Source organism: Adiantum capillus-veneris, chromosome 14 (genome assembly GCF_014529385.1).
Source record: "Adiantum capillus-veneris isolate H3 chromosome 14, ASM1452938v2, whole genome shotgun sequence".
Classification (NCBI taxonomy): Eukaryota; Viridiplantae; Streptophyta; class Polypodiopsida; order Polypodiales; family Pteridaceae; genus Adiantum; species Adiantum capillus-veneris.
The window spans coordinates 43,953,257-43,974,411 of record NC_140944.1 but is presented as its reverse complement, the minus strand read 5'-3'; the positions used below and the strand labels follow the sequence as shown (position 1 = coordinate 43,974,411).

The 21,155-nt window shown below is 45.7% G+C and overlaps 1 protein-coding gene across 4 annotated transcripts in view; it reads left to right on the top strand.

The window, feature by feature from the left end:
- Positions 1–6,965: 6,965 nt before the first annotated feature.
- Positions 6,966–21,155, top strand: part of LOC147442295 (dynein regulatory complex subunit 3-like) — a 159,440-nt gene continuing 145,250 nt past the window's right edge. Inside the window, exon 1 of one of the 4 annotated variants that reach the window (XM_086528529.1) lies at positions 6,966–7,273. In XM_086528529.1, the coding sequence (XP_086384655.1) occupies positions 7,229–7,273 (45 nt within the window). In that variant the 5' untranslated portion in view covers positions 6,966–7,228. The remainder of the gene's footprint in view (positions 7,274–21,155) is intronic. The other 3 variants (XM_086528527.1, XM_086528528.1, XM_086528530.1) reach the window with 3 other exon arrangements.

The following is a 21,155-nucleotide window of genomic DNA, read 5'->3' as shown; positions in this document are numbered from 1 at the left end:
ATGGGCACCCTCCGTTCCGCTCGAGGGGGGGAGTATATGTCTCATGAATTTAATGCATTTCTGGCTAGTCGTGGGATAAAACACCAATGTACAGTGCCTTATACGCCTCATCAAAATGGTGTTGCTGAGAGGAAAAACAGGTCACTTACGGAAATGGCACGATGTATGGTCAAAAGTCAAGCTTTGCCGCATTCTTTTTGGCTTGAGGCCATTATGTGTGCCACTTATGTACTTAACAGGTGTCCTACGAAAGCTTTGCAGTCTATTACTCCATATGAAGCATGGCATGATAAAAAACCTTCTATTGAGCACATGCGTGTTTTTGGCTGTTTGGCATATGCTTTGGTGCCACAAGTGCAGCGCAGAAAATTGGATGATAAGGCTGTCAAATGTATTTTTGTTGGTTATAGTGCTGAAAGCAAAGGTTATAGGTTGTATCATCCGCAAACAAAATGTATTCTGGTTTCTCGCGATGGAGTGTTTGTGGAAGATTCTGTTCAGCCCTTGCTGTCATGTACTAGAGACAGTAATGTAAGCTCACAGGACATTTATGACACTTTGTTGCCTCTTTTCAGTGGTGGAAATACGAATGTAATTTCCAATGAGGCAAATGTACAGCCTGAAGGGTTTCTGAAAATGTTACAGATCATTACTGATGCAGATGTACATGATGCACTTGATGAGGAAAGGGCTGAAAATGAGCAGGCTAGAGGTATGCCAAAATGGCTGGTGCACACTTTGCGTGACAGTAAATTGGATGCACCTTTGTCTAGTCGTACTCGTTCAGGCTCTCGCCATGCATCTTATGCATCAGATTGTTATGCTTTGGCTGTGTCTAGCTTACATGATGTTGAGGAGCCTCTGACTTTTGATGAAGCACAGAATTCAGAAAATTGGATGGCTGCCATGCAATCAGAATTTGATGCACTTATAGAAAATGACACATGGACTTTATGTAATTTGCCTCCTGGCAAAAAGGCCATTGGTACGAAGTGGGTTTACAAGTTGAAACGCAAGCTGGATGGTGAGATTGATCGCCATAAGGCTCGACTTGTTGCAAAGGGTAATGCACAGCAAAAAGTCATAGATTATGAAGAGACTTTTGCTCCCACTTGTCGTATGACTACTGTGCGTTTTCTATGTGCATTGGCATCTCATTTTGGTTGGGATGTACATCAATCAGACATTGTTAATGCTTTCTTGAATGGTTACATATTTGAGGAAGTTTATGTAACGCAGCCTCGCGGTTTTGTCATAAAAGGACAAGAGGACAAAGTGTGCAAATGTAACAAGGCTTTGTATGGGTTGAAGCAATCTCCTCGTGCTTGGTATGAGAAAGCTGACACTCATTTGGTCAAACAAGGCTTTCGTAACAGTCCAACAGAAAGCACATTGTATGTAAAGCGTGAGGGTGATGTATTTCTCATCGTGGTTCTTTATGTTGATGATTTGCTGATCACTGGACCAAATGAGAGACATATTGCTGAATTTAAGGCTGATTTGAATGCTACTTTCAAGATGAAAGACTTGGGGCTGTTGCATCATTATTTGGGCATACAGTTTAAGCAGTGTGATGGTGGTATTGCCTTGTGTCAGAAAAGTTACATAGAGACATTGCTATGTAAGTTTGGACTTGAGGATTGCAAACCTATTACCACTCCTATGGAAACAGGTTTGAAGTTGAGTCTACATGATGTTGGCAATCCTGCTGATGTCACTCTTTACCAAACTGCTGTTGGCTGCCTCATTTATGTATGCAACACGAGGCTAGATATTCAGTTTGCAGTCTCACAGGTCAGTAGATTTATGCATAGCCCAAGGTCTAAGCATTGGCAGGCTGTTAAGAGGATTTTCCGCTACCTTAGTGGCACTTTACATCTTGGCTTGTTTTATCCCAAGGGGGGATCATTGCCGCCAGACTTACATGCTTTTTCGGACTCAGATTGGGTTGGTTGTTTTGACACGAGAGTGTCCACAAGTGGTTTTTGTTTCATGCTTGGCAGTTCATGTATATCAGGGTTGAGCAAGAAGCAACCTACTGTGGCCACTTCGAGTTGTGAGGCTGAGTACAGGGCAGTCTTCACAGCTATGGTTGAGTGTGTATGGCGCAGACGCCTTATGGCTGATTTGGGTGTTGGATAGGACACTGCCAACACTATCTACACTGACAGTCAGAGCGCATTGGCAGTTGCGAGGAACCCAGTTTTCCATGCTCGCACAAAGCACATTGAGGTGCATTACCACTATGTCAGGGAGAGGCTCTCAGCAGGAGAGATCAGCTTGGCTTATGTTCCAACACAGGACAACCTTGCAGATCTTTTCACAAAGGCATTGTCTCGTGAGAAGCTTGAAGCTTTCTGCAAAGCTTTGGGCTTACTCTTCTTTGTGGACTGATCCTGTCCTCAGGGCATGGCACTTCCCTTTACTCATGTGCTAGCTCTCGTTCACCGCATCACTCCAGGGGGGATTTGTTACCATATACATGTGGTAGTGATGTGTGTGAACACATTAGGACCGCCGGGGCATTTTTTCCCTCTTTAGGAGGTTTTTTCCCCCGTGCATTGTATATACGCCCATCACTCTAGGGCTATCTATCTTTCCATTGCACACCAAGTAACACACTCTCTATTGTGTGCCTTGAGCTTCCTTCGTCTTCTCCAAGCTGTGTGTGTTTCTCTGCAACCCTAATTCCAACACACAATCATGAACTCACACACTTATCATTAGGACAACAATCTTGTAAAAGCATTACAAGTTTGACTATCCCATAAAACACATGCCGATGCTAAACCACATGCAACATGGTGACTCCCCATGCATCCCCTAGAGTCACAAAGGGCAGACAATTACATAGTAACAAAATCATGAAATTTTTTCCAAATCTATAAGTGACGGCTCAAAAAGGATCCAAATTTTATATACTGTGCTTTTGAGTTCGTCAATGCCTTTCATTTGGCCCTGCTACTACCCCATCCCGTGAACGTAAACATAAGAAACCATAAAATGAAATACTCCAATTACTTGATTGAAGCATTCACTATGCCATTGCCACCAAGAGGGAGACCAATGAAAGAGTACAATTGGATCCACTCAAGCCCCCACCAATTCATATCCCGATATGACATAGATTACACACTTTATATCCCCTTCAACACATGCAATGAGTGTTTTACGCTTGGATAATGGTCATTCCTTACCACTTCTACATTGATTAGGAAAAAGCCATTTACACTAGCCTCTTTGAATATGACAATAAGACTTTAGCACTCAACTAGGATTTATAAAGCAAGCTGCTAAATATTGGCCAAGATGCCAAAGGAACTCTAGCGTAAGAACCTACCCGCATATGCATCATAAAACAATTTGCAAAGAGACTTGATATTGTTAAATGCGTGCCATCATAAAGAAAAAAGGGAAATTACCAAAATACCATTGAATTTTGTGAATATTCCCAAAATACCCTTCGTATTTTGCAAATACATTCCATGCACTTAAAATTTTCCTAAATCTTCAAAATACCCATTGTTAATCTCACAAACATCTCCAAAGACTTCCTTTTTTTGCCACTCTTCGTAGGAAGATTGGTTCTCCGTCAATAGAAGATGATACTAGAATTTTGAATGGTAATATGGTCTATAAAGATGAATTGGCTCATTATTTGTAGACACAAATGCCTCTAATTTTTAGTTCATTGGTGAAATTTCTTGTCTAAGACAAAATATGTGAAAAAGAATAAACTATGCCGAAATTGGGGCAATCCATCCAAAATTGGTAAAAGGGTAATTTTGAATTTTTGGAAATTTGAGGGGTGTTTGGAAAGTTCCACATATTAAAAATGGTATTTCGGTAACTTTCCCTAAAAAAATGAAAGTGGGATTAAACAAAACTACGAAGGCAAGCCAAAAATTCCAGTTGTCATTGAAAACCAAAGTATAAAGAAGCTTTTAAAGTAACCACAAGTGAGGTTTAAGAAGTCATAAAAATATAAAAAGTATGTCCCACAATTTTCGTATGTCTCCACAACTTGGGTAAATCATGGAGGAAGAGAATCTTTGCTAATTCTCCCTCTCCCCCCCCCTCTCTCTCTCTCTCCCTCCACAACTCTAATTGCCCCAACTGTTCGTCTAGGATTGCTCTTGTCATATCTGCACATCTCGAGCTTCTTGTACTAAATTACGTTGCATGGTCCTCCACCAACTCTGTGGGCCTCTTGCCTTGTCTCCACCTCCTCTTTTGTTGCCTTGTACTCGCCCCCTAGTTGTGTAGTCCTCTTTTTTGAGCCCGATTGCATCACATTTGCAATTCCTCATGCTGTGCATAACTATCCATGTGACAAGATTGGCTTGCCGCATGCTGCACAAGGGTTGCGGATGGGTAGATGATAGAGGAGATGGGAGGGGAGCACACAACACAAGGGTTGTTGACAAGGTAGGGGAGAGACATAGGGTTTGGTTTGGGGGGGTTGGGCGGGGGGATCTTATATATTTTTTTAAAGATGAGCCAATATTACAACAAGGGCTCTAAAAGATGGAAAAACACCTAAAAGAAACTATACCCCCATGCCCATGAAAATGCCTAATATTGTAGTAGCTAGCCTATGGAGCTGATGATGTACCCAATATTTTACTTTTAAGTTCTCTTCAATCCAAAGTACCCAAAAAAATCCTACACTAAGTGGCTAAGAAAGATTTTCCAAAGTCATTAGCCGAGATAAGCCTTGATCCGAGATAGGAATATTTGGTATCGAGAGGGCACAATGCCAAACATACAAAACTTTATTTTGGTCAAAGTAAACTCAAAGATAGAGAAGGGTATGGGAAGAGTAGAAGCATGAGCCCTAGCATTGAGGGGGGCGTTTTGAGGAAAGAGTGATGCTAGGAGGCAATATAACTTCAGAGAGCTAGAGGAATAACCCCACACACATTGTAGAAAGCCCACCCTACCCATAAGAAGGGGGCCTTATTCTCTCGAGCTAGAGGAATAACCCCACATACATTGTAGAAAGCCCACCCTACCCATAAGAAAAGGGGCCTTATTCTCTCAATGCAATCATGCTTCATTGAGAGAAACACTCTTGTGAACTTCTGAGCACTTTGAATTTCAAGATTTGGTGTTATGGGTCCAAGATATCATCTTGAAACCTCATTTGCTTGAGCTAGACCACTAGACCATCTCTCTCTCTCTCTCTCTCTCATGTAGATATTAACATCAACCATTGCACTGTGTACAACTCGGTTCACTAGAAGAGCTTAAGCTATGTATTTTCATAGGAGGGGTCTAGTATCATTAGAAGAGCTTGATCCGTGTACTTTCATAGGAGAAGAGCTACTATATCTATTTTGCATGGGTCACCTTTTTTGAACGAGCATTGACCAACCCTCTTTGGTAGACGTTAACTCTTCAAAGGATTGGCACACAAGCATCATGCATTCATTCGGCCTATTTCCATTCAAAGTACACTTCCTATGTTAACACTCCAATGCACTCGTCTAAAGTTGACAACAACTCGAATTTTAGCTATATTTTGGGTCAGCAAGAGTTCACACAAGGTTTGGAGTAAAGAACACTTTAAAGAATTTCGAAATAGTAGTTTTCATGTCAATGAATCAAAAGATTTTTCTTAAGTAAGCACGAGAGTAAGCATAAAATACTTAGACAAAGACATGGACACAAGTGACATCCTACATACTAAGTCACACCTCTATGGTCAATGAGGGGAGATTTCTGCTACTATTATGAGACATGCGATGTAAATACTTATAAGCTTCAACATAAGACGTTAGTCCTACATATTGTACGAAAAGGCTATGAAATCCTAGTCGAGTGCAATCATGTTCTTGATCAAGATGTGAACAAGTTTAAAGGCAAAGCAAAGGTATCAACATAAGCACTTCACATCTAGGCGTTATCTACAACAAAAGCGATTGCTACATCTATTGGAGAGGAGAACCTCAACTAGTCTTCTCTTAAATACCCTATTTGTCCTTAATTTTTTGCTGCATTTTAGCCAAAGGGCATCACCAAATGTTAAAGGTTTTTCCATGAGGGCATGCCCTATGCTTGAATCTACTTCTAGCCTCCTTGTAGCATACATGGATCACAACGTCCAAATACATGATTTTCCAACAATAGGATGAAGGTATTGTCTTCAAAGGTGAGGTAAGGGAAAGGGTCCTCGAGGGGCCACCCTAAATATGTTAGCATAGCACGTGAGTTTCAATATAAGGGTTTTAAAACCATAGATTTTATTGTTATTTAACATACAGAAGGGTACACAACAAAAGAGGTTTACATAGGTCGAGGTCCTATGTACCAAAGGTACATGTGATGTACTATGTGCACATGGTTGATAACTGACTCTCTCTTGATGCTTAAGGATTGTGGTGATTAGAGTCGCAATGGAGAGCCCACATCGTGGCTGGGAGAAGAAAGAATGTAGGTATAAGTCATGGCTGAACATGCGAGGGAACGAAGTCCGGATGTGAGAAAAAGCTGTGTACTCTAGTAGAGTGTGGTGTGCAGACTGTCGACCTTGGAGTGAGCATAATGTGCATTGTCAATGGAACTCCTTTCCATTGCTCTGATGCCTGTCTCGATTTGAAGGGAGTGGGGGCTAAGATGAATGGCTGCGAAACGATAGTGCGTATTATTGACAAAAGAGAGAGAGAGAGAGAGAGAGAGAGAGAGAACTAATATCTCTAGAACGCCTATGACCAAGCAACGACAATATATGCCATGAGCTCTTAATGACCCCGAGGATGTGGGATTGATGACGCTGGGTGTTTTGTGCGAATCTCGAAGAGGACAAGCGGTTGGAAAAAAAGTTTAGCGTGTTGACCCGTCTCGTCCACGCTTGAGACACGAACCCAAGACCTGCGCTTGGCAGCGCAACGTTCTAACCACATGCCTGCGTGGGATTGCTTGTTTCCCAAGCCACTTCAGTTCCTCATAAATTAAACTCTACAAGGAGGAAAGTAAACATGGACAACAAATTGCTACTAATCGCACTGTGTATAGGTTTTCGCCGCACTTCATCCCAGCCCCTGCACTTCATTTACACCGTGCTTAAGGATGACCAAGGTTGGTGGTCAACCGATAAGTTTTCGATAACCACCATCTAGAGCTCTCTCTCTCGTTATGTTCAAAACTTGGCGCCATCCTCTCGGCGATGGAGCACAGCACAAGCCCCCTTACCACAGCAAGCTGACCCAATTCCTTTAACGGGGCCATGGTGACTGCGATAACTAATGAGCTACTCCGGTCGTGCATCCAGGTATTATTCTCTCTCTCTCTCTCTCTCTCTCACACACACACACACACACACACACACACACACACACACACACACACACAAACACAACTTTGTGTGCACTCCTGCGCGCGTGCACTGATGGGTATAGCACAAGCTTCTTCAATTTCATACAAAGATGTTTGCATCGCAAACCCAGCAACAAAACTACAGGAACCCATCGATAGTTTGCAAGTGCACCTATATTATGTTTGGTATGAGCTTATGAAACCCACATGTTTTATGTCCACATTCTTGAAACTAATTGTGTCAAAACAATGAAACACATGAAATGTTGATTATGGATTTTAGCCATAGACAAGGCATTTACCTCAAGAATCCCACTAACTGGATCATGATTGTTGGATGGGTTGAAATTATACAGATGTCTAAACAAAGCAGTCCTCGCTGTCTACTATATGGCATTGCGAGATATTGGAGGAGTAATTCATAGGAGGTGTATCCTCCTCTTAGCTCTTGGATGTGGAACTTCAAGAGCATTTAGTGATTCTAGAGCAAGAGGCTGTGGTGATGATATCAGAGGAAAGGACCCCGAGAGATTTATTTCAAAAAAAGAGATTTATTTATAGGATTGCCAAAACTAGGTAAATTTGAAGTTAAGGAAGGTCTTAGAAAGGAACCCCATCTATAGGCACATGCTTGGCAAAGACATCATCTTGAATGGCTAAAATATCTTTCCATTCTGTCAAACAAGTGATAACCTTTGAAAATAGAGTCACAGCCTACAAAGATCACGTTGTGTTTGTTGGAATCAACATGTCAAAATACAGTAGAAGAAATGTGGACAAGAGAGCACAGATGAGAGAGAATGAGAGAGAGAGAGAGAGAGAGAGAGAGAGAGAGAGAGAGAGAGAGAGAGAGAGAGAGAGAGAGAGAGAGAGAGAGAGAGTTGACACGGCAGGACGGAGTTCCCCGCCTAGAAGCATGTTAGAGTTGTGGCATCTCAAGTGAACTGCCCAATGTGATCCCATTTTTTATTTTGGCTTTTAGGTATTTATTTTACTTATTTGTCAAAGTCTAGGTAGGGCAATTTAATGAGGTGTGTATATATGTAACCCATTGCCCCCATTGTACAAGTATCAATTCATTGGTTGGTTCAGCAGTATCTCTCTCTCTCTCTCTCTCTCATGTATTCTCCCCATTGCTCTACGCTTCCGCATTGTCGACTTTGACATGGTATCAGAGCCGCGTGCTCTTTGATTGCGGGAGAACTAGCACGTGAAGAAGTGGAAGAGCCGCAACGAGGACTTGTTGGCAATTGCATTTTAATACGCACGGAGAAAGGTGGCACCTGGATAATGGGCGTTTGTGCTTAAACGCTCACAAAATATCAACCGGCAATGGTCTGAGCTTGTGTATGGAGTGTTTGAAACGCTTCAAGGAGCAGAATAATTGGTGGAGGTACCACCTCTTGGTGTGTTTCGAAATGCAAATATATATATATATATATATAGATAGAGAGAGAGAGAGAGAGAGAGAGAGAGAGAGAGAGAGAGAGAGAGAGAGAGAGAGAGAGAGAGAGAGAGTCCATTGGCACTTGCCTCCACATCGTATTGAAACGCTGTTTTGACCAAGGGCGGCGATGTCAGGTGCAGCGGAAGAGAATAAGGATTTTGCTCGGATCTAGTACTCCGCACACAAACACAAGGGACACTTTACTTCACTTGAAAGAACTGAACTGGACTGAAAGAAAGAGAGATGACGAGAGAGAGAAAATAGACGACACGGGGATGTCGGATCCCAACCCTCAAGGGCCCCCTTGCTCTGTTGCCAGAGCAAGTACTTTCTTTATTCTTGCATAATGCTGCTACAATGACTAAATGTTGAGATGCTGATGCTAATGGGTACTGACACTACTGATGTTGGGTACTGGGTACTAAGGTACTGAAGGGGTATTGAGGTTCTATGTCGAAGACGATGAAGTCGACGACGAGGTACTAAAAGTCTTTGTGGACGACGATGAAGTCGACGACGGTATTGTGTCGAAGACGGTTTTGTGTCGATGACGGTTCTGTGTCGAAGACGGTGATGTCGACGATGGGGTCTATGTCGAAGACGATGATGTCGACGACGGGTACTGCTGGTCTATGTCGACGACGATGACGACGGTGACTGTGACGATGACGACGATGGTGTCATTGTCAAGTCCGGATCTGCAACGACGATGACGAAGGTGTAGTCGTCAAGATAGGGATCCACGACGATGATGGCGATGGTGTAGTCGTCAAGACAGGGACTTCGACGATGACGACGACGACGACGACGATGGTGTCGACGGCGATGGCGTCAAGGCTGAAAACTGAAAACGCTGGGCTGTCTGCTGAAATCTGAAAACACTAGGCTGATCAGGGTCTTTTTCTTCTTGAGAAAACGCTAGCGCTCCTGTTGAGGTGTTGCTTGTCTGCTGGGTGCCTGTCTCCTTATGTCCTTGCTTCTTCTGCCTCTATTGAGTGCCCAATGGGTTTCTTTTATAGATCTTTAGCAATTTGCCCTACCTATTTTTCCAACAAACTTACAAAAAGAATTCCAAAAGTCACTTTTAATAAAATGACTTAAGAGAGGTGGTTCGTGCGGTAAAATGCCTGCATGATGAAATGACTGTTCTTGTGCAAGAGAGGGTATGCAAGTGTGACTGGCCTGGACATGCATGTCCTGCTAGAGGCTCACAAAGGTGCCAGGCTCAGTCCTAAGCTAAGACTCATGCCAGACTATGGCAGAAGCGTGTCCACGTGGCGCAAGTGAAGTGCGCACGTGACAGACGATGAGTAAGGTATTGCAAGGTCAATGAGTAGCGACGCAGAACGCTTTGAAACTTTCAAGGCGGAGAGCTTTCAACTGTCCTTGCTTCTCAAAACGCTTAGTGAAAAGGGACCCATTGCTGTAGTTTTGAGCGTGTCAAAGAAAAATAAATAACGCCAGACTGTAGGCAACAAGGTGGTTTCCTTTTTTTTTTTCTCGTCTTGAAGCGTAGCAAGGTCCGATCTGCAGTAATGCTCAAAGGCCCTTATGCTCAAAGGCATCTCGTGGGACAAGCATCACCCAACTGAGTCGAGGGCAGGGCCATTAGGTTCCACAACTACCCCATTGAACTCATGGAGCTAGGCTTGTGTGTAACAACTTGGACACTCCAAGAAAAGATTCTTTTTTTTTTCCGAGAAAAAGATCCTTCTATCAGTTAATGGAACTGCCCAAAGGGCTACAACCACCTCTACAAGAGAGGGCTACAACAATCATGATGGAGACTCTCCCAATGAAAAAACAACATATGTACAATGAGGCTAAATCAAGAGATGGGAGGAGGGAAAAGCCACATAGGTGGACGGTAGTGCCATCTGAGCACACCTGGACTATAGTGAAAAAAGGCCCAAGACGCGAGAGTTGAAGGAAAGCCTCTCTTCGCTCCTGCATGCGGTCAGAGCTGCCCTTGAGTCTCTCAAATGGTCCTCTAAGAGTATGGATCAGCTCCAGCCAAAGATCCCGAAAAGTCTCTGCTGGTGGTACAGGGCAAGCCTCGAAGATGCGGAAGTAGCGGGCCCGCTAGATGAACCATTGTGTTAGGCCGCTGATGAGCTCCCAACACTCCTCTCTCTCACTGCACCACTCCTGTGGAGTAAGCTCTGTAGCAGGCTGGAGTGTAGGTCGACCCCCCTGCAACACTATCATCCTGCTGGTGGAGGATAGCTCAAACTGAAGTGCCAGGCCCGTGAGAGTGGACCAAGCAGTTGCCACCCAAGTGTACTGCCGAGCTATGGAAAGAGCTTGCATCAAGCGAAGAACACGAAGCCACACCTGCTGTGCCAAAGGACAGTCCCAAAGATAGTGGGGCTGACTCTCCACAAGATGGTCACAAGTTGCACATGCGACCGAGAGACCACTATGTACAAGCCAACTCCCAACTGCTGTAGCTCGGTGTGCAACCAGCCACTGTAACAAAGTGACTCGCCTTGGCTGTCTGGAGTCCCACAACCTCTCCTAAAAAGCTGCCAAGAACTCAACTGTGAGACTCTCCTTCTGCCAATGAGGTGCTGCAATAGGACAAACCTCTCTCTGCGCTGCTAGTATGTGACGTCACCGGGACTGAAAGAAAGGGACGTTTGGATGGTCTGCCGAGGAGAAAGGGTCCCTCTTGAGCCACTCTTCAGGATCCCACTATACTCGTGCTAGTGGACAACTCTCCCAAGCCCACAGTCTTGAATGGCCAGTCTCAAGAGCTACTGGGTCGGGATCTATGACATGTTAGGTGCAGCGGAATGAATGTTTGCGCTTTGCTCAAGATGAGTGCTCCGAACTGTGCTCAAGGTTCCTTTTGTTCTTATGGAAGGGAGAGCCTTCCGTTCTTAATGAGAGAATGCTATGATCACTAACAAAGTGAATGGACATTGTGCGTGCAAGTGTATGAGACTGAGAGATAGAGAGAGAGAGGAGAGATACGACACCAGAGATGTTGTAAAACCCTCCTCTGAAGGCCCCACTCTCGTTGGCGAGAGTGGTCTACTTATGTTTGCACAAAGTGGTACAATGACGATGCAATGGACTGATGCAACCTGTGACTATGTCGATGACGACGTCGGTGATGACGACGACGACTTGATGGCTGAAATCTGTGGTCTTCTATCTGCTGAAAATCTGCAAATCTTTGGGCTGTTTTGGGTGGGTGAAAATGACTGTTTTGGCTGCGTTTTTATGGCTGAAAATGGGGGTTCTTCTGCAACAACTAGGGATGAACTGTCTGCTGTTGAGGCTAGTTGAAAACGCTGTGTATTTGTTGCAGTTTGGGCTGAAAACCAAAAACGCTGGACTGTGGGCTGAGCGTTAGTAAAAATGCTGGCAGATGGGGAAGCTTGGCTGGGATTAGGAAACGCTAGGGCTGCCTGCTAATGGCGATGATGCAAGGGATGCAAATCGCTGGGGATCTGGAGTTGCTGATGATGCGGGAACTGCTAGAATAGAAAACGCTAGGTGCTTGAGGGTGTTGGCGGTGACGGCAAAGGAAAACGCCAAGGTTCTTGCTGGGTCCTGTTGAGAAGGTGCCTGTTGAGCATGTGCTCATGCTGCCTCTTGTGCCAGAAAGTGCTAACTTGGGTTTGCATATATATTAAGTTAGCAAAATTGCCCTACCTACTTTTGTTGGAAAGTCACTTAAAAATAATAAGTGATAAATACCAAAAATAGGGAAAATAGGCTTAACGCACTGGAAAATTCCCTTGACTGAATCTGATGGATTCTGAAGGGAATACTGATGATCATGCTGTGTGCAACCAGAGGATATGCATCTACACTCAATGTGATTGGGCATGCACGGTCTCCGAATAGACTCACAAAAGTGCCAGATCACTGCTAATCTAGACTTGACTGGACTGACTGAACCCTGATCATGCTGTAGCTTGTCCACGGACACATAGGGTTGGATGTGTCACATGACATTCCCTCCTTTTCAAAGTGAGGTACTGGTACCGAACTGTATGGCGTCGAGGGAGATCGCCAATAGCATCCGGAATCCTGGAAGGGACTCTTTGCCGGCCCATTCTGATGTGCGGGTCGTGCGGTACTTAAACTTCATAAAGGTCTACAACGCTTGCTTCTTTGGGCCGCGCCGAAAGCGACACAAAGTCTTCTGTGGCTTCTTCCTTACTTCAACTTTGTCTAGAGTCATGCTTCTTTCTTCTTCAAGAATCTCCATGGTTGAAAATTCTTGAAACCATTTCCAACACAAACCATGAACATACCTATTCCATGTAAAGTGAAGGAAAAAATTATTGTCTTCTCTAAAGACTGTGTATGCAATGTAGATGAACATAGAGACGGAGTGACAACCCGTTCATCCAACACATGCAAACAAAGAGATCGAATCTTTCTTTGATGATCTAAAGCAATCAACTTTGGCAATTCACAACGGAAATGCCCATGCTTGGTGCTCATATTGTCATGTGCTTTGTCTACAACTATGTCATGCCAAGGAAGAGACATGGAATGTGACTTCCTTGAATGCATACTTTTCAGCTTTTCATGAAAAATCCGCATACATTTGTGCTCATCCATGAGAGAAACGTGCTCAACATACAATATGTCATGCCTAGGAAAAGGGATCACATAACGATGCTGACTAAAATATAGGAAACGATCACGAATGAAACACTCGAACAATGCGTGCGTATCAATCATGCGAACACATAATACTTCCTGTGATGGTTCGTTAGACCTAGGCTCGAGAGCCAAGATCGCTTCTTCCTGAGGGATCGAATCGTCCTGTGGGGGTTCTTTGCAGAGTTACCCGGAACGCGGAACGGGAACGGTGACGGGCCTCCCTGCGGAACGGGGGAACGGGAATGGGCCCGAAACGGGAACGGCGCGGAACGACAGGCTAAAAAAACACCCAAATATTATTTTTTTTAGCGTTATGTGTTTGAATACAAGTAGTATTAGAGTCCTTTGACTCTAATACCCACAAAAAACACGATTCGAAGACCATTTAACCTTATTATGACTTGATTGGGATGTGAGGCGCCCAGAGTACATAGCCAGATGAACAACATAGCCAGATGAACAACAATGAGCAAACACAATGCCCATAGTACATACACAATGCTCTCAAATAATTGCAAGAGTAGTAGTCAGAGATAACACTTTGGAATTAATTATGGCTAACATAGTAACAAGCCTCAAGGGCCGCCAGCGGCCAAGGTGCTACAAAAAAACCAAAGGGGGGCAAAGTTCAAACGAGACTTCAGTGACCACAATACCAAAAGACTGAAGGTGACAAATACCATAAAGATGCTAGTAGCTACAAATGGCAAAGAGGGCAAGGCTCAAGCAGCCATACAAAAAGGTGGATAAATGGCAAAGACTCAAGACTCAAGAGCCACTAGCCTGAGAGGCCTCCCAATCCGTAGTAGCCGGCTGTAAATCATGCACATCCTCCCATTCCTCATCATCGAGGTCTAGGTCCGGCTCGATCTCAGCCACAGATGAAGTACCTGGTGTTGGTGGATGTGCATCTCTACCCGCCTGAGAAGCCTCTTGCTCCATCTCCCACTGTGTAAAAGGATCTGTCTGTTTGTCTGTACTCTTGCAAAGCATTTTCAAATTTGCGCTGACGAAGACAAGATCATTAGCCTTCTCCACTCCAAGCCGATTTCTCTTCTTGGAAGCAATGTGGCTAAAGGTACTCCACAATTGCTCCAAGCATGAGGTACTAACTGACTGGCTGAGAATACGGATCGCCAATCTCTGAAGCTCAGGGCCATCATAGCCATAGTCCTCCCACCAAAGCACTGAACCTATTTTCCTGCGATCAATCTGAGCATCTGGACTGCCAAATGACCCCCGCATCTCTCTGTACTGTCTCAGCTGATCTCTGACAATGCGTCGCCCATCTCTGTCTAGAACCATCTTGTTTAAGATCTCTGTAAATTGGTTCATGACTTCCCTATCTGTCTCTTGCCCTGCACCTTGGAACTCTGGATCCACCATGTACGCTGCCCCGTGTAAAGGAGAGGCATATGAATTCCACCTTGAGCTGCAAAGCGCATGGATCTCCTCATATCGCTCTGCGTTCGGCTCAAGCTGTGCAAGCTGCTCAATCATGCGGTCCATTGCCTCATAAATCTTGCCAATGCAAGGATCCATGCCATCCAGAACTCGAAGCAAATGAACCACCGGTTTTACCTGTGCATCTAGACTCTTGAGCTCCTTCCAGAACTCAAGATCCTTTGCCTTATCCTTGCACAAAATCCTTGCAACTGTCTTTGCATAGGGGGAGGTGGTGAACTCATCACTGATGAAGACCTGTCGGACCGCATTTTGACATTCAGACAGCCTGCGTACAAGAAGAAAGTTGAGTGCGAAGCGGGTATCTGAATACTTTAGAAGCACTTTGCCGCCCGACCTCTTGAGGTACTCACTCCGAACCAAGTTGTGATTGTTGATGAAAGTAACCATCTTCACTGCATCAGCAATGACTGGAGCAATCCAGTCTAGCTTGCCGATGTCTTTTAGAAGGTTGTTCAAGCAGTGTGCCATGCAAAAGCACACTGTCACATGCGGATAGTGGCCCTCTATGATAGCTGCTGTTGCCCTGTTTGATGCCTCCCCATCTGTGACAAAGGCCACCACGTGTTGCTCACCGATGGTTTCTATGGCCGCTGTCCACTCTGTAGAGAGGACATCGGCGGACTTGCCACTCTCAGTGGCATCATGAGAGTGCACAAAGTACATCTCTCCACTGGAGTATGCGACGAGACCATGGATAGATCTCTTCCTTGTATCGCTCCACCCGTCAGCAATGAGGGAAACGCCATGTTTTGCCCAAAGATGCTGAATGTTGAGGGTTGCTTACTCCACGATAGCCTTCTCTCGATCGAGCAAGGTGGTTCGGAGAGCCTCTGAAGATGGCGGCACATAGCCGGTGCCATACTCTCCTATCCGTTGCACCATGACTTTCCAATACTCCGACCTATTTCGATCAAACATAGAAGAGGTTAGTATCAAAAAAGTGGAAATGACGATAACGGAAGAAATGAGAGAGAAGATTGATGAATCATAAAACAATGAACATACCTCGTTGCGACAAATGGGATATGGTCGTGATAGAAGAATCAGGCCACGGCCGCATCCACCTCTTCCTTCTTCTTTGGGTCCCAAGAGGTGGCAAGGGTCTTTTGGCGACGAATTGGACCTTTTGAAGATGCACCAACACCTACACCGGGTAGAGAGGAAGAAGGGAAAATGAGGGTCTTTGGATCAATACCTTTGCGTGCCGGCTTGGCTTTATGGTTGAATTGCCGATCCTTTTCCTCGAGCTCCTTCCTCTTCTCGATGGTTACGTTGGCACAAAATTTCACCTCATGTCCCGGCACTCGAAGAAAGTGTGCCCTCACTTTGTCATGCCCCCCTTTCCGCGTGTAAGAGCATAGCTTGCATCCCCATGCACGAGAACCTCCCGCCGCCGACAAGGTGCCCTCCGAGGTCACTTCATCCCACCACGACCATTCCTTCGCCTTTTGAGTGTTGCCCGCATGAACGGAGGGGGTTGAACGAGAAGAAGAAGCCATGGATGATGGATTATCCGTGAAAGAGAGAGCTTGATCTTGAACTTTGAGAGAGAGAGAGAGGGATTGAGAGAGAGAGGCTTGCCGCTTGATTCCGTGAGAGCTTGAGCCTTGAGCCTTGAAAGTTGAGGGTTAGAACTTAGAAGTTAGCCCAAGAGAGAGAGAGAGGTTGAGAGCTTGAGCCTTGAGGCATGCCGCGGCGCCACACTATGGCTTGAGAGTTGAGAGCAAGCTAGGGAGAATGAGCTTGGCTTGAGAGTTGAGAGCAAGGCTCAAGCAAGGGAGAATGGGCCTTGAGGCTTGATGAGTGTGTGAAGAATGGGGGAGGAGGGGGGCATTATATACTTTTTTGACTGCTGAAAATGGCCGTTGGCTGCCTAACAGTCATTTTTTTCAATTTCAAAAACTGCCGTTTATGGCCGTTGGGGCTGTTCCGGCCGTTCCGGTCCGTTCCGGTCCGTTCCAGCCCGTTCCAGCCCGTTCCGGTCGTCCCGTTCCGGTGACAGTTTCCAGCCGGAACGCCGTTCCGTTCCGACGCATTCCAGAAAATCCCAGCCGGCTGGAACGCCGTTCCGGCGTTCCAAGGCCTGAAATGTCCGTTCCCTGGTAACTTTGGTTCTTTGGACCTTGACTCGAAAGCCAAGATCGGTTCTTCGTGATTGATCGACTCTACAACGAGGTTAGCTTCGCTAGAAAAAGCATCCACTAACACATCATCCTTGTGAACGATCACATGATCTTCATGCAACTCATCATGCTTGTGAGAAATCACATCTAGATCATGCAAATCATCATGCTTGTGAGAAATCACATCTTGATCATGCAAATCATTACGCTTGTCATTGTCATCCAAATCATTATGCAAATCATTGGCATCCAAGTCATCATGCTTATCATTGTCATTCAAATCATCATGCTTATCATTTTCATTCAAATCATCATGCAAATCATTGTCATTCAAGTCATCATGCTTCACACAATCATGCAAATTTTGTGTGTCATGCTTTGGAGAAGAAGAGACTGAGAGAGTCTCCTTTCCCCAAATCTCTTGCATCTGTGACTGAACTTGAGAATAGAGTCGCCAGAACTTTGTTTTGTCGGTCGCTCTGTTCTTGTATTGCTTTTCTTTCTGCTTTTTCTTCTACGTGTCTGCGATCCATTTCTGCTTTTCTTACTTTGGCTTCCAAGCGGGCTCGCTCGCTCGCTCAGGCTATGACTGCCATTCTTTCTTGGTACTTACGCTCTATGGTTGTGATTCTTTCTTCGCTTTCTAACTTCCTGTCCATCATCCTCTTGTCGAAAGCCTCCATAGGAGTTAGTGCAATCCTTGTCGTACATGGGAAAGGGGGAGGGTCGGAAAAACCTCCTGGTGGGGAAAATTCTTCTTTGCCTCTCTCATGCTCATCACCTCCAAGCGAAGTATCCATTCCGCTTCGAGTGATGACCATTCTGAAGTCGTGGGTTCTTGTGGGTTTTGAGTTCTTAAGTTCACGAGGAACTTTGGGTTCTTGCGGGTCTTGAGTTCTTGAGTTCATGAGGAACTTGGGTTCTTGAGGGCCTTGGGTTCTTGGGTTCTTGAGGATTTTCTTTCGCTTGCAAATCGCGTTTGAGAAGGATCTTCTCTTCACCCGAGTTCTACTCTTTTCCGTGGGTGCACCCCTTGGTGGTCTTATGCTCACACCAAGGTTGCTTTTTCCCACCTCACTTCGATTGGCCGGCCGCTAAGTGCACGGTCCGCTCTCAATGAGTGAAAAGAGACACAAGGGGAGGTTGGACAAGCCCTTCTTTCTTGGGATTTCTGCCACTCTTCAACAAAAACGATTAGGAATCGACACGCCCAAGCGAACTTGGGTTCGTGCGACCTCAACAAGCAAAAAAAATCTTGTGGTTCTTTCCTTGAGTGATACAGAACACTGCCAAAGCTCTGATACCAATGTTAGGTGCAACGGAATGAATGTTTGCGCTTTGCTCAAGATGAGTGCTCCGAACTGTGCTCAAGGTTCCTTTTGTTCTTATGGAAGGGAGAGCCTTCCATTCTTAATGAGAGAATGCTATGATCACTAACAAAGTGAATGGACACTGTGCGTGCAAGTGTATGAGACTGAGAGATAGAGAGAGAAGAGAGATACGACACCAGAGACGTTGTAAAACCCTCCTCCGAAGGCCCCACTCTCGTCGGCGAGAGTGGTCTACTTATGATTGCACAAAGTGGTACAATGACGATGCAGTGGACTGATGCAACCTGTGACTATGTCGATGACGACGACGGTGATGACGACGACGACTTGATGGCTGAAATCTGTGGTCTTCTATCTGCTGAAAATCTGCAAATCTTTGGGCTGTTTTGGGTGGGTGAAAATGACTGTTTTGGCTGCGTTTTTATGGCTGAAAATGGGGGTTCTTCTGCAACAAACTAGGGATGAACTGTCTGCTGCTGAGGCTCGCTGAAAACGCTGTGTATCTGCTGCAGTTTGGGCTGAAAACCAAAAACGCTGGACTGTGGGCTGAGCGTTAGTAAAAACGCTGGCAAATGGGGAAGCTTGGCTGGGATTAGGAAACGCTAGGGCTGCCTGCTGATGGCGATGATGCAAGGGATGCAAATCGCTGGGGATCTGGAGTTGCTGATGACGCGGGAACTGCTAGAATAGAAAACGCTAGGTGCTTGAGGGTGTTGGTGGTGACGGCAAAGGAAAACGCCAAGGTTCTTGCTGGGTCCTGCTGAGAAGGTGCCTGTTGAGCATGTGCTCATGCTGCCTCTTGTGCCAGAAAGTGCTAACTTGGGTTTGCTTATATATTAACTTAGCAAAATTGCCCTACCTACTTTTGTTGGAAAGTCACTTAAAAATAATAAGTGAAAAATACCAAAAATAGGGAAAATAGGCTAAATGCACTGGAAAATTCCCTTGACTGAATCTGATGGATTTTGAAGGGAATACTGATGATCATGTTGTGTGCAACCAGAGGATATGCATCTACACTCAGTGTGACTGGGCATGCACGGTCTCCGAATGGACTCACAAAAGTGCCAGATCACTGCTAATCTAGACTTGACTGGACTGACTGAACCCTGATCATGCTGTAGCTTGTCCACGGACACATAGGGTTGGATGTGTCACATGACACAAGTCCTCCTACAGATGCCCACCACTCCGATCCTATGAAAATAGCACTCTGCCACCTGTGGGGCCTCTATTGCAACTCGGTGTAAGCGTCGTCACCCTGTAGCTCGAAAAACAAGGGTGGTATAGTCTCTAAGCAAGACCGAACTGAGATGAGAACCTCCAGTCGCGTGAAGGCCCCCATCCATCTGGGCGCTGCTGACTTGAGAGGCGTGAGCCACTCAGATGGTACTGCCTCTGAGATGTTCTGACACATGCTCTGCACGCCCTGTAGTAGCTGAATGCCCTGAAGCTCCTCTTACAAGCCTGAAAACTGTAGCCAGTCACCTAAAGTGCGTGCTGGACCCTCTGCCATGGGACCCCAGGAAACATGAGGCCGACTACCAACCAAGTGGCCTCTTTGAGTGCTAACCATGGGGCTCCAAACAAGGGGCTGTCTCATACGCTCCTCCGTGCAAGTAGGCTGATGTTGCTCCAGGCCTCTCCGCAGTTGCTCCCAAGATTGGAGCAGACTCACAGCGAAGCAGTCCTCCAGTCTTCTGCTCAAGCCAACTCTGCACATCCCTGTGAAAGTCCATGTAGTCGAGGGTCGCCAAGGGCCTCCAGCTTGAGGCACCCTAGCACTAAGCCGCTGAAGCAAGAACTCCTTCCAGGGCTCCTCTCCTGGAAGAAGTCCTCTGACGATAAACTTCCCAAGAAGGGCTCTGCTCTGCTGTGTTGGGTCTATGATCCCCAATCCTCCCTGAGAACAAGGAAGAATGATGACTTGCCATGCCACTTCTGCTCGGGCTATTTGAGTGTGACGCCCCGACCAAAGGAACTTCCTGATTAGCCTCTCTACTTGACTGATACAAGAACTTGAAAAGATTCAACAAGAAGTGATGTACCACATAGTAGCCAACAACACCTAGTTGGCCACTACAACTCTGCCTGCCAGAGAAAGTCGTGCGGAGCTCCAATGTAACAACTTCCTGCTGATAGACAAGAGGAGGGGAGCAATCTGCTGCTCGGGAGACAAGTCCAAACCAACCTGATAGCCCAAGTACCGAACTGCAGTCCTTGGGGGAATCCACCTGAAACCCTCACCTGGCATCCAATCAGGCGTAGGAGCACTACCAACACCAACCGAGAAAGCCACTGTCTTTCTCCAGTTGATCAATGCGCCTGATGCACAAGAAAAAGTCTCTAGATCTTGCTCACACCTGTGAAGATTGGCCTCCTGGCCATCCAAGTACAAGGCTGAATGGCCTCCTGGCACCTTGTACTTGGATTGGCCTCCTGGCCATCCAAGTACAAGGCTGAATGGTCTGCAAGCTCAGCGTCCAATAGCTCATCTCCCCGAATAGGGAGCGCTAAGCCACGTAAACCAACCTGCTCTGAAACCAAAAACTTGCTCATCGCCTCAACATAGAACAGAAAGAGGAAGAGGGCAAGAGGGCAGCCCTGTCTGACCGAACGTGTGAGCATGAAACGATCACCTCTACCTCCTGACAAAAGTACTTGACTGTGTGCCCGTCTGTACAAAGCTGACACCCCTGTGATCCAAGCATCTCAGAAGCCCATCCTGCGTAGAGTGCCCTCCAAAAAAGTCCCAGTCAACTTTGTCGTAGGCCTTCTTAAAATCGAGAAGAAGTATCACCTGATCCTCACCATGGAGCCGTGCGAGGGCAGAAGACTCCC